This window comes from Mustelus asterias, chromosome 6 (assembly GCF_964213995.1).
Source record: "Mustelus asterias chromosome 6, sMusAst1.hap1.1, whole genome shotgun sequence".
In the NCBI taxonomy this organism is placed as follows: domain Eukaryota; kingdom Metazoa; phylum Chordata; class Chondrichthyes; order Carcharhiniformes; family Triakidae; genus Mustelus; species Mustelus asterias.
Genome location: NC_135806.1, coordinates 1,338,145 through 1,352,546, shown reverse-complemented (window position 1 = coordinate 1,352,546; position 14,402 = coordinate 1,338,145). Strand labels below are relative to the sequence as shown.

Below are 14,402 nucleotides of genomic sequence, written 5' to 3'. Positions count from 1 at the left end.
TCTATGTCCCTCTGTAACTTCTGACATCCCTCCAGACTATCCACAACCTCACCAACCTTCGTGTCGTCGGCAAACTTACCAACCCATCCCTCCACTTCCTCATCCAGTTCATTTTATGAAAATGACAAACAGCAAGGGTCCCAGAACCGATCCCTGGGGCACACCACTGGTGACCGACCTCCATTTAGAAAAAGACCCATCTATACCCACTCTCTGCCTCCTTTGGGCAAGCCAGTTCTGGATCCACAGGGCAGCAGCCCCTTGGATCACATGCCCTCTCACTTTTTCTAGAAGCGTTGCATGAGTGACCTTATCGAACGCCTTGCTAAAATCCATATAAACCACATCTACCACTTTCCCTTCGTCAATGTGTTTAGTCACATTTTCGAAGAACTCCATCAGGCTCGTAAGGCACGATCTGCCTTTGACAAAGCCATGCTGAGTATTCTTGAGCATACTAAACCTCTCTAAATGCTCATAAATCTTGTCCCTCAGGATCTTCTCCATCAGCTTACCAATCACTGAGGTTAGACTCACCGGTCGGTAATTTCCTGGGCTATCCCTGTTCCCCTTCTTGAAAATAGGAACCACATCCGCAATCCTCCAATCCTCCGGCACCTCTCCCGTCTCCATCGACGACGCAAAGATCATCGCCAGAGGCTCTGCAATCTCTTCCCTCGCCTCCCACAGTAACCTGGGGTACATCCCATCCGGACCCGGCGACTTATCTATCTTGATGGCATTCAAAGATTCCAGCACAACCTCTTTGTTAAAGTCCACATACTCAATCTTTTCAGTCCACCGCAAGCCCGCAGTACATCCACCCAGGTCCTTCTCCTCTGTGAAAGCCGAGGCAAAATACTCATTAAGCACCTCTGCCATTTCTACTGGTTCCGTACAGATTTTCCTGCCTTCACCTTTTATAGGCCCTATTCCTTCACGTCTCATCCTTTTACTCTTCACATATTTATAGAAAGCCTTAGGGTTTTCCTTAATCCTACCTGCCAAGGCCTTCTCGTGACCCCTTCTGGCTCTCCTAATTTCCTTCTTTAGTCCCTTCGCACAAGCCGTATACTCATCTAGATCCCTATCTTCGCCAAGCTCTCTGAACCTTTTGTACGCTTTCCTTTTCTTCTCGACTCGGTCCCGCACAGCTTTCGTGCACCACGGTTCCTTTAACCTACCAACTCCTCCCTGTCTGTTCGGAACGTTGTCCTGTAGAACTCTAGACAGACATTCCTTGAAAAACTGCCACCTCTCTTCAGTACATTTCCCTGAGAATACCTCCTTCCAATTTACTCCTCTAGTTTGCTGCCTTATGTCTTCATATTTCCCCTTACTCCATATAAACGCTTTCCTAGCTTGCCTGATCCTCTCTTTTTCCAATGCAAGCATAAAGGAGATAGAGTTTTGATCGCTATCCCAAGATGCTCTCCCACTGAGAGATCTGACAACTGTCCAGGTTCATTGGTCAGTATCAGATAAAGTACAGCCTCTCCTCTTGTAAGCTTGTCCGCATGCTGTGTCAGGAAACCCTCCTGAACACACCTAACGAACGAACTCCCCATCCAATCCCCTTACCCGAGGGATATTCCAATCTATGTTTGGGAAATTAAAGTCTCCCATCACAACAACCCTGCTATTATTGCAACTCTCCAGGATCTGTTTCCCTATCTGCTCCTCTACCTCCCTGTTACTATTGGGTGGCCTATAGAAAACTCCCAGCAAAGTGATCGACCCCTTCCCACTCCGAACTTCCACCCACAGAGACTCTATAGACAATCCCTCCACAGCATACACCTTCTCTACAGCTGTGACACTATCCCTGATCTTCTATTGTCCTTGAATCTCTACATGTCTCATTTCTCCGAGCAGAGAACAAGCTCCATCAGCATTCTGCATGGTGGCTGAGAACAACCCTTTCCTCTGGGTTGTTCTCAGCCACTCTGTTGTTTCTCTGTCTCTCTCTTTCCCTCTCTCTTTCTTGGGCTCTCTCTTTCTGGGATGGTAAGTCTGTCCATAGCCAAGCTCCTTTCTTTGTGTCCAGGTATGAAACCTGATACCTGGGTTTCAATAAGACTTACCCTGGGCCCCAGTCCCCGTGGCAACCAGGTCACACATCATTGGGCAGAACCAGTAGCAAATCACATGTCCCTGTTGACTACTCCATTTTACCTAGAATTAAAGGGACAGATTAAAGTAAAACATTGCTATCAAACCTCACACTTGTAACAGCAGCCAAAAAATGAACCTGTCATTATCCCAATCGCACCTTGGTTATAGCCACCTAAAACCAGCTGATATTTGAAGCTAGCAACCACAGATTAGTGATGGTTTTGGTTGTGATTTCTCACAGACATAACATTTCTTATAATGCCAGGAACTCTCATGCTTCCTGCTGGTTGAAGTTGGATTTTTAAAAGGTGCAGTGTATTATAGGGGAATGACAGTGAAAGGGAAAGGTGATACATTTTGGGGGAATATAGGAAAAGCCATTACAGCATCCGAAAACTGAGTTGTGATGCATAAAATATGTTAATTGTCGATCTTGTGTGTCATAAAAAAACATTTATACGTTTTCTGCTACAGATGAAGAATGCAGATATTCAAATAAGCTTTAGATCTCTGAATCATCATTCAGTGGAGGAACACTTTTAACCATTAATGATGCATTGGAGCTTCATTATTAGTGCATTTCTTTTCTTGAATATGAATAAACTTAGGCTGAATAAAAACTGTTCTAAGTGACGTATTCTTACATTATCATTATTTAACTGCAATACATGCAGCATTTATCGCATTTTTAAAAAAATATTTATTCCGCTTTTTACCTTATTAAGCATAAAAAGCAGAATCTAGGGGCGGCACGGTAGCACAGTGGTTAGCACTGCTGCTTCACAGCTCCAGGGTCCTGGGTTCGATTCCCGGCTCGGGTCACTGTCTGTGTGGAGTTTTCACATTCTCCTTGTGTCTGCGTGGGTTTCCTCCGGGTGCTCCGGTTTCCTCCCACAGTCCAAAGATGTGCGGGTTAGGTTGATTGGCCAGGTTAAAAAAAAAATTGCCCCTTAGAGTCCTGGGATGCGTAGGTTAGAGGGATTAGCGGGTAAAATATGTGGGGGTAGGGCCTGGGTGGGATTGTGGTCGGTGCAGACTCGATGGGCCGAATGGCCTCCTTCTGCACTGTAGGGTTTCTATGATTTCTAAATTCTATGATTTCTAGATGAGTCAGAATTACATTGCTGGTAATGAAAATAATAGCAAGGATATAACCTGATCATGGAACCACTCCAAATGAAGAATTTCTCAGAAATAAACCCATTGGATGATTAAAGTTGATTCAAGGCTGGCGACTAAATGGTGAGGTGGCTGAGGAAACCAAGGTAACGGTGGGAATTAGAATGCTGCGTAGTTTCACTCAGTATATCCGACACAGGAGATGTAGGAATTTATTTTGTAAATGCCTCCTTTTATCCATTGTAAACTTGCACAGTTCTATTTTTGCACCCCAGTATTCTCTTACTTTTTTAATTGCTCCTCCACCGCTTATCGATTTTGAAGATCCAGTCTCGCTTTGCTAATTCAGTTCCCCACTGTACACAGCTACGTTCCCTGTTTTTGAACCTGATACATAATGGTTTGCATTTGTCAGTGTTAAATTTTATTTGCAGTGTGTCTACTTAATTAAATAACAAATCCCTTCATTTCCAGGAAGGGGCTGAAGATACTTTCCCAATGCATTTGCTGGAAAGACATAGGGCCAGAGTGTGATTGTATCAGAGGGCGTTCCAAACCTCATTACCATCACCTTAAACAAATGACAGGTGGGAATGTGGCCATCCATTTTCAGGCCCGACTGATAAGTTGTAGCAACTGGGCCTGACACAGCAAAGAAAGCTACCATTTATAAACAAATTCAACTATTTGTCTCCTGCCTCACAATGTAAATGGACAGGTGGAAATTGCAGAGCCAGCAGAATCTATCTACAATGATTTACAGCAACTGTAACTTGTATTTATACAGTGGCCAGAATATTACTAATGTCCATGCAGGTGTGACTTTCCCATCCCGTCACAGTGAATGGAGATTTGGCTGGCTGCCAAATTCCCCAATTTCACTGCAGCGGGAGCGTGGGACAGATAGCCGGTAAGATCGCATCCATAGTGTCTTTAATGTCGTTAAAAATTCCCAAGGTGCTTCACAGGGGTGTGTTCAAATAAAACTTGACATCCCCAGCCAGACAGTGCGATATCCGGGAAGATAACAAAATGTTTGTTCAAAACAAGTGGATTTTGAAGACCATCATCAAGGAGACAGGGTTAGCGAAGGGGATGAGGTTTTGGGAGGGAATTCCAGGGTTTAGGACAGAGGCAACTAAAGGCACGGCTGCTGATGGTGGCGCAATTAAAATTTGGACATTCAATTGATTTGGAGGATTGGAGATCCTGGAAAGTTATTGGGCTGAAGGTGGTTACAGAGAAAGGGAAGTTTAAGACTGGAGGGATTTAAAAATGTGGATGAGAATTTTATTTTTAAGTTGCTGTGCACTCTTTGAGTTATTGTAGGTTTAAAATATAGCATAGAGTTTATGGGTATAAGGACTGTGCCTTTTATTTGAATTGTTGAAACAATCTGCTTTTCACTGATTTCCATGTTCGGAACTATATTTTTAAAAGCAGTTCAAAATGAATGAAACATTTGGGCTCAGACTTTCTACAGGAGGTGCTCTGATTTCAATCAGTGGCACCCACGAAGAAATGACAGTGACTCTTTTCAGCAGTTTATGTTGTTTTTCTGGAGGTCATTCTGATTTCCTGCTGGACTTGCAGTGCATGTTAAGGAACCCCACAAAACTTTTCAGCTCTCATTTGAAAACTTAGCCTGTGTTTGTCAAATATGTTCAAGACAAGTGACTTAGATGTCGTCAATTGAGCATGTTAAATGGTGCTGTTTTATTGCGCGTGCTATTAGGTTGGAGCAAGTTGGGGAATCCCATTTGCAGGGTGATTTTAAATGAAGTAAAAAAAATTGATGAAATGTTCCCTTATCTTTTGAGAAAAGTCTAATGAAAGAGGACTGTCGAATTCGATCAAACTAAGAAGTAAAGGGCATTAAGTCACTTTAAAAAAGCAGTTTGAATAATTCAGTTATCACAAATTGTTTGTCTAATGCATTTTGTTTTTGAGACATGAGGATAGATGGAAATGAAAATTGGATGGTTTCCATGTGGTTGCCTGAGCTGCTTTGCAAGGTTTATACCCGGACAGCAAGTTGAAAATCTGCCCTACAATCTTTATTATGTTTAATTTACACTTAGTGTTTTACAAGTACATTTGCATTTATCTGGTTTTTGTATCATGGATTTTGGGATCATCTTTCACATTCTGAATCATGAAGCCAGAAATCTGTGTCGCTAGATTGCTTCATATTTTACTGTAGTCTATTTACAGTCTTGAATTGAAAAATTAAAATCCATTTATAAACACTAATGTGATTTTCTGTCCATGAACTATTTAAATAATTCTCAAACTGGTGTACGTGCTACATTTGCAGAACAGCTTTAAGCTCCAATTTTTATGTATTAAGTATCCCTTGTGACTGGCTGTATGAGTACCAGGGTAATCCAAAGGTTTTATTTTGCACAGTCTGTGTTAATGGCTGAGAACGGTTATATTTATTTTGCACTCTGTTTTTCCAGAAATGACAGCATGAATTCCAAATGTACCCTAAAGATGCTGGTGACATTTGTGTAGAGGAGCTGGGAGCTATTGGTGGTATTTTGTGAATTGTGTATTAACTTGTAGGGAGTAATTTAGAGGAGATAATACTGTTGTGTGTCGTTGTAACAAGTGCCATATGGTCAGGTAATGAAAGCTGTCATCGCATTATTACAGAATGACAAACTTCATGTTAAATATAATAATGTACAGCACAGGAAATGCTCATATTCATTTGTCTTTAGGAGGAATATGTAATTGAAATAATTTGTGTACTACAGTCCAGGGATGTCAGAAGAATTATTTCATTTCATCATCTCCAATATAGAAGAACAACTGTAATTTTTAGAGAGGTTGCATGTTTTACTTCCAGAGGTCAGGTAAAACTGAAAAAGACAGGGAAAATTGCCTCGGGTAAGAACCTTGTAGGCATTTTGTATGTATGTCTAACTTGTCTTAAAAAGAGACAATAATATGATAAAATGTACAGTTGTCCAAAACTGACAGTGCTGAATTGTACGGTCAGACATTAATATTGGATGTATTATATTGCTGAGCTTCCATGTCACATGGAAATGTCTAATAGACTGGGGCTTGAAATGTATTAGCACCTTTTTCTTTGTATTCTTTAGTGTAATAGGCTGTTAAAAGTTGACAGCAGCAGTGAGTAGTATTACAGAATATAGCCTTTCTTGTACAAGTCATTTAAGATGAGGGATCAGTCAGAATATATTCTTCATTTTTTAAGTGCTTAAATTTAATTCTGTATGGACCCTACAGCGAAGAATTTTTGAACATGTTTTATGCTTGCAAAATTTAACTGCATTGTCTTTCAGGAAATTCAATTTAAAAATGAGATTTTGGCTGATTAACTGTTAAAATGTTCCAACGCAAGAGATGTTATGATTTTCTTTTCGTACAAGGTTGATGAAAATTCAAATTTATTTAAGACTGCATTGCTCTTTCAGTCCATTTTAGGTTAATTGTGTTGCGTGGTAAATTCTTTTTTATATCATAAGCTCCTGCGATCAATCAAATAATGTTAGAATTTATGAAATAATATTCCAAAACTTCATAAAAATAGAGAATCTAATTGTTGTCCACAAATGCCAACCTTCTGTTGATTTGTTTAGTTGGCGTTTGTTGGATTGACTTTCCTTCCTGTCATTTGCACACCTATCGCATTTGCAGGACTCCATCAGCTTTTAGCTATTCCAGAATTGCATAACGGTGATGTACCCTCGACAGTTATCTCCAATTTTCCTGTCCCTTTTAGTGTCGACGAGGCATTTCCTGCAATTGCAGAGCAGAAATTGGGCATGCAGTAGAGTAAGGAGTTAAATTCATGTTCCACAACTTAATTAGCCGGGGGACCGACTCTGCTGCACAAGCTGCCTGTTGTAGCAAAGTCATTATTAAAATACCGCATTTATTTCTTTGTGGTATGTACCTGCAAGTGAAACTGTAACCCTAATTTTAACCCTACCAGCCTGGTGGGAGCAAGGCAGATGAGTGTTTAAATTTGGGGAATCCATCTGCTCCAATACAGTTCTGGATTCATGGTTTTTATGGACTAATTAATATATTTAAATCTGGGACCCATGATGCCATTGAAACCCTGATACTGTTTTAACAAAGCCGGAAGAAAATCCCAAGCAGCATCCAATCGGCCCAGTAATTCCTATCAGGATTGGCCATTAAAGGTGACTGACGTGGCTGGATCAGTATTTACAGGGGAAATCACCTGCAATCATTTGGATTAATATGATTTCAGTGTTTTTTCTGATTACTATATTGCCATGTCATTTCATCACTTGGAGATTGCTTCTGTACAGATTGGTGCGGCTTCCTGCAGCAGAAACCTTTGCTTGCTGGGCTAGGGAAACAGGCTTTGCCACTGCTTTGAACCTTTCTTGCCTCGGGCTCCATCCAGGTGGCTGCAGGACATGTTTCCCAAGCATCTCCCAATCTGTGGTGCACTGCTGCTTTAAGCATGTTACCAAACAAATGCCATCTTAAAGACAGTCAATCAATGCATTACTTCCCCACTGGCTGCCAGTGGCCAGAATGAGGGAGTTCTGTGACTTGCAGCAGTAACTATTTTCTTTTCATTTCCCTAGTCACTGACCTCAGTTTCATTTGCCCCTTTGCCTCCCTGGATGAAATCCGCTAACTCAGCACAGGCAGGGAATAGGACTGGGACCTTGTGGGCCATATGATTGTGAGGTTCTGCTCAAAATAATAGGGGAGAAGTATCGTCATGTTTCAAGCTAAGCTTAAAGTAATTAATTTCCTGTTTCAGATCAGTCATTTGGAAAACAAGCTAAAATCTATTCAGAGGGAAGCCAAAGACCTGAAGGAAACAAATGAAGAATTGACCCAAGCAAAAGCTTCACTGAAAACCGAATTTGACAATCAAGTTATTGAAATAGGAGAACTGATGAAGACAAATCAACAAATTATGAGAGAGAAAAATGAGCTAGATACAAAGATAGAAGAATTGAAAACAGAAGCTGCCTCCCTAAAGAGGCAAATGGCAAACAGAATAAAGTTGAAAAATGAAAATGAGGAGTTATTACAGAAAATACAGGAGCTGCAGCAAGCACTTGAGTCTAAGACTGTTGCCACCAATATCAGAACTGCAGAGAGAGCAGGCAATGGCAACTGTGCATGCAAAACAATGGGCTACAACCCCAGAGCAAAAAGAAGGAAGAACAATTCGCTGAAACGGTACCAGCGTTTCCTGAACCGATCCATCAAGGAGATGAGCAGAGTCTTTGAGCACTTCAGTAAGGATGGGTGGGAAGATGTAACTGGAGCCAGGTACAGTTCTCATTAACTTGGCCCTGCAGATGGGACAGTGTGGATATGCAAACTGTAAGCAAATGGAGATTGGATTTCATGTACTGTCGATTTCATATTCAGGGGAAAGAATAATCCTGTCAGATTTTTGAATAGTCATGGGATGTCTTGCTTCAAGCTTATTGACTGAAATTTGCATGTGAAATTAGCTCCAACTGCATGAAGTTTTGAATTAATGCCAGGAAATCCAGAATAAGGCAATGCATGATTTCTTTCAGTGATGCCATTTTCATGCAGTCATGAGGCTTGAAATTGACAGTTTGGCAGGTTGATTTAATTTGCTGGCCCTTTGCATATTCACCACTGACAGCTAAGGATTCCCAGGCAACCCTGCTAAGTCAGTTTAGTTATCTTGTGACATGTCGATCCAGGAGGAGAAACCAATTTTTTTCCTCTTAATTTAGTTAGATAAATTTTGAATGACCTATTTTAGCTTGCTACCAGATGCTTACAAGCTGTTTAACATCCTTTAAATTAAGAACCATCCACACTAATTATTTCATGTATGTTTTATGCACAGTCATTGAACTAATGTTAATTGAATGATAGCTGAAGATGAGGTGTTTTGTTATTAATTTCCATTCAGGGGGTATTTACAGTTGTACTTTTCTGCATTAAGATTGAAACTCCTGACTATTGTAAAGCCCTGTTCTTTCAATAAAATCACACTTTCCTACTGTATTTCTATCCTAGTGACTCCGAGGAGACTGCTGCTGAGAGTTTGGGAGAATTAATAGTGAAGTCTGCTCAGCAAAGGATTCCACCAGCAACAAGAAATGCGGTAAGTAGGAAATATTTCAGTGGAGACAAAAAGCTGATTTTACAGTCAACAATCAATGTTAAAATTTGACTAAAGCCCCTAAAGGGAAAACCTCTTAAATCTGTAGTTGGTATATGGAGTAAACTCAGTAATATGTTTTGCAGAGTACACTTTAGAGAAATGAACAGAAAGTAATTTTTCTCTTGCATATATGAGCCTTCTAGTAAATTCCAAGATGTCTTAAAGCAATATACTTGAAATACATTGTGTTGATTGACATTTTTATAGCTGGAGAAAGGTCTGTTAGGAAAGCAGCATATTAAAAATATACAGAATTTATTGAAAAGCTTCTAATTGCTTTGAATAATCTGTCGCCGTGTATCTATGAAAACAAATTGGAGAATTAGCTTATGATCCATTAAAGCCTATAATGTTTAGTATTCTGAATCTTTCTTGTTGGATGTATTAGTTAAGATAATAATATAGTCAATCTGTTATTATGCTATAAATTCAGTAATCCTGGTTATGATAGATGGCTACCATTATAATGGTACAGTAGTTCTGCGATTGGTAATTAATGAACAGTATGATTAGTTTTGGCGTATGTACTGCTGAATGCTCAGGTTAATGTGAAAAGAATGACTCGCTGCTTTCGAGAATATGATAATCTAGTAATTTGGATTGTTAACTTTTATTTCTGAAATTATTTGCCCCTCATACAGCATTTGCCATGAATGTTAACCGTAAAATTGGAGATTTACTGTCCAAATCACAACAGTCTAATTTTCTTGCACTTTAAAGGGGTTCATGATTTATTCATCTTTAATTCTTTAACTTCTGCTTGTTTGAACCATTTTTAAAAAACTTTTATTTAGAGCAAGTGTTTTCCTAATCAGTCATGCTAATAGAGTAAATAAAAACTACATAATAGTCAAAATGAGTTGAAGGAAGATGTATGTCAATTAACACAAGGACATAGAATAGTAATGGTGATTTTAACTGCCCTCAAATCAACTTGCAAGAAGAGGTAGCAAGGGGGTAAAGGAAATGTAGGTCTTAAAATGTATGTCTTCCTTTGAAAGCATATAGAAAGTTCTACAAGTGAGGGAGTCCTATTGGACCCAGTAATGAGAATTGAACCAAAACAGATCAGAGAAGTAAGGATATGGGAACATCTAGGCAACAGTGATCACAACATAATAGGACTTCGACTCAAGATTGAGGAGCACGTAAATAGGACAGAAACATAGATTGGCAAAAAATAATTTTAAGAGGATGACAATGGAACTAGAGAAAATAAACTGGAAAAATGTGTCCTCAGCATTTGTATTTGCAGGGTCTTACATATGAAGTTTAGCCTTTTTATATGTAGGTAAAATGATAAGGTGAAAAGCAAAGTGCGGCAATGATTTTTGATTTGTATGACAGCATTACTGCTTTGGTTACTTAATGATGGTAGGTGTTGAGTAAATACACGTGACTTTGAGTCACATTGTGTAACTTAACAGATTAAACATACATATATCATAGAAACAGATATCATTTTAAATGACATCCAAAATGTATTGTACTTGTGATCAAGTGCACTCTCAGATAATAACCAATACGCATAAAAATATGGGATAAATGCAAATTACTACAGATGCTGCAATCTGAAACCAATAGACAAAGGGTCATCTGGACTCGAAATGTCAGCTCTTTTCTCTCCTTACAGATGCTGCCAGACCTGCTGAGATTTTCCAGCGTTTTCTTTTTTGGTCGCATAAAAATATATTTCACACAATGAGTAACCCAGTCACTACAGTCAAATTACACGGGGGAAGCTGGTGTCTCCAGGACACTATGGTATCCAGTGCTGGGGAGAGGCCATGCCAGGTTTTGGGATTTTATATCGTCTTGCCACAGAAAAGATTTTTAAAAAAGAGTAATTTAAATGTTGAAATTATTTGTTAAACGTATTCACACAATTTTAGAAAAGAGCCAAGTGGATAGGTTAGTAATGAGATAGGTGTTGGTGCTGTTTCCTTAAAGATGAAGACAGTAAATACTTTTTTTTTGCCTGTCTTGAATAGCAATAAAGGCATCACACCAATTGTTTTAGGAATTTTCTGGCCCCTATTGCTCAACAGGGTACTCTCCCATGGGTGCTGAATGTAGAGATAGAAGTAGGGACTGACAATCACTGAGCCTGGTTTATAAGCATAAAACTAGAATAAACTTTTGACAGACTCCGCTCAAATGCAAGAAGATAGTTAGGGGTTATTTTGTTTAATTTGGGCAAAACGTCCTACTGTGTGGGGAAGGATAGTGTGTTCACCATTATCTATTATTATATGAAGATAGGTAAGATTGATAAATATGAGAGGAATCCAATATCCGTTGTTCTGTAGTTCATTTGTTGTCTGTTTTACCAATTGTAGTTCGTCTCATCTTGCCAAGAGTTTCCATGATCCACTTGGAAAAGATTAGCAAGATGCATAAAAAGCATTGGTATGGGCTCAAAGGGTAAGAGGGTTTAATTGTTAAATGTCTGAGTTATGCAGTTGTGCATTTAGATCATGGCGTTCCCCCTAAACAGATCCCTTGCAGGATGTGCAGCATCGTTCTATCTGAGAGATTATTTAGGGCAGGACGCACTGTTGTAATATGTAGCTGTTGTATTTGAAAATCAGTGTACGAACACTGCCACTGATGTCCGAGTCAGAGAGAGAGCTTTGACAAAGAGTGTATCCTGGATTTTGAAGGACTTCTTTCCAGGTTCAAGAGCATAATGTCATCTATCACTGGTGAATGAGAAAAATATCCCCAAAAGACGCATTGTTCAAGCCAAGTAGGTTTGTTATTCTCTTTAGCTATCAAGGTGAAGACACAACCAAAAGGAACCACTTATATTGCAGCTGTTTTGAGCTCCCTTGGAGCACAGGGAAATTTTGACCCACTCTTGACCTTAGAAACTTAAACACAATTCTAAAATGAAAGAGAAATCAAGTTATTTTCTTTGCTGCTATTATTCAAGCGGAGTGCTCCAGAGATGTTCTTGATGTCTACTTTCAGGTCGCTAAGAGAAAATTACATCAAAAGCTGGCGTGTGCTTGAATCGTTGGCAAATGCTACCAATACACTGTTTCAAACTAGCCATTACAGAACTGAGCATCTGGGCCTTCACAGCCACACACCTATCCCTATTTTGTTAACTGGTTCATAAGAATATACCAAATAAGAGCAGAGGTAGGCTGTACAGCCCATCGAGAGAGCTTTGGCATTCACTGCGATCATGGCTGATCTTCCAATTCAGCTCCACTTCTATGCTCAATGACTATATCTCCTGATTCCCTGAGAGACCGAAAATCCATCTGCCAATCCCAGCCTTGAATATATACAATGGAGAGTCCACAACCCCCTGCGGTAGAGAGTTCCAAAGATTCACAACCCTTTTCGTGAAGAAATTTCTCTTTATATCAGTCCTAGATGATTGTCTCCTGAAATTGTGCTGCCCCTATGCTCAATACTCCAGCCAGGGAAAACAACCTTTACGTCTATCCTGACAAGTCCCTTCAGAATCTTGTATGTTTCAATATTAACTCCCATTTTCCTCAACCCCAGGGATATGGGCCTGATTTACTTAGCTTCCAGTGATAAACCTTCTCATCCCAGCAACCTGGTGAAATTTTGCTGTACTACCTCTGATGCAGGGATATCCTTCCTTAAATATGGAGATCAAAACTGCATACAGTATTCCAGATACCACCTCACCAGAGCCCTGTACAATGGTCGCAAGACTTCTTTATCTTGTACTCCAATGCCCTTGCAATAAAGACCAACATGCCATTTGCCTGCCTAATTATTTGCTGTACCTACATGCTAACTTTGTATTCCGTGTGTATGTACACCCAAGTCCCTCTGAATATCAACATTTACAAGTTTTTGTGCCTTTTTAAAACAACCGGCTTTTTTATTCTTATAACCAAAGTGAATAACCTAATATTTGCCCACGTTATAATCCATCTGCCACCTTGTCATCCACTCTCTTAACCTGCCTTTATCTCTTTGAAGCCTCTTTGTACCCTCCTCACAGCTTTCATTTCCACCTAGCTTTGTATCTATGTTTGCTGACAATACATTCCTCTGTGGCTAAATTCTAAGGGTACAACTAAGATCGGCTTCCTGTTGAAATGTTTGACTTAAAAATGAGAACAGAATTTGCATAACCTGACCCATTTATTACCCACCATTTAACCCAGCATCACCTAAAACCTGCACATAATCTCACCTGTAATGCCAAAAGAGGTTAACTAATGTACAACAATAAAAAAAGGATTGTTAATGAAGATTACTATTTAAATCACAAAGGTCCATGCCAATATCAAGACTAAATCGTCTCAGAGCTGCCATTGAAGATAAAGAAACTGCTAAATAGATCTTCACATGCATTGGAATTTAGTTGCTTGAAATTTTTTAACTCACTGGAGATGTTGCAAATTAGAAATTCATAATCTGTTTATACTGGCTGGCTGCGAATTGTCAGTTTGGATCTAAAACTTGTTCAAGGAGTTTATTGTTGTGGAAATCCTTAAAATTTTTTTAAACTAAGGAACTTTTTGTGTTAAAATGTACGACAGCTCTTGATAGAGTAGAATGTCGCACAAGGGTGGTGTAATGATGGTGATATTGGACTAACATCCCATGTGTTGTAAGTTCAAATCCCACCACTGCAAGATGTAAAATTGAACTCCAGAAATCTGTAAGTTTATGTGCTACCAGATCTGGCTTATGCATGATTTCCAGAGTGTGTAGTTCGCTCTGGACCTGCTCTGATGTTGCCTTGCAAACTGCTGAGTTGTAAAGTAAGTTGCATGAAATAAATTTGCATATAAATATCAGCTTGATTTGTCAGCAAAAGCCTGAGCAATTGTCGGATGAGGAGCGGTTGAAGACTCTGGGTCTGTACTTGGAGTTTAGAAGGATGAGGGGGGATCTTATTGAAACTTACAGGACACTGTGAAGCCTGGATAGAGTGGACGTGGAGAGGATGTTTCCACGAGTAGGAAGAACTGGAACCAGGGTG

General features: G+C 39.7%; 1 protein-coding gene across 1 annotated transcript in view; it reads left to right on the top strand.

The window, feature by feature from the left end:
• The window catches only part of cntln (centlein, centrosomal protein), a 420,736-nt gene that overhangs the window by 246,221 nt on the left and 160,113 nt on the right, over positions 1-14,402 (top strand). Inside the window, exons 16-17 of the mRNA XM_078215313.1 lie at positions 8,018-8,538; positions 9,271-9,358. Of these exons, the coding sequence (XP_078071439.1) occupies positions 8,018-8,538; positions 9,271-9,358 (609 nt within the window). The remainder of the gene's footprint in view (positions 1-8,017; positions 8,539-9,270; positions 9,359-14,402) is intronic.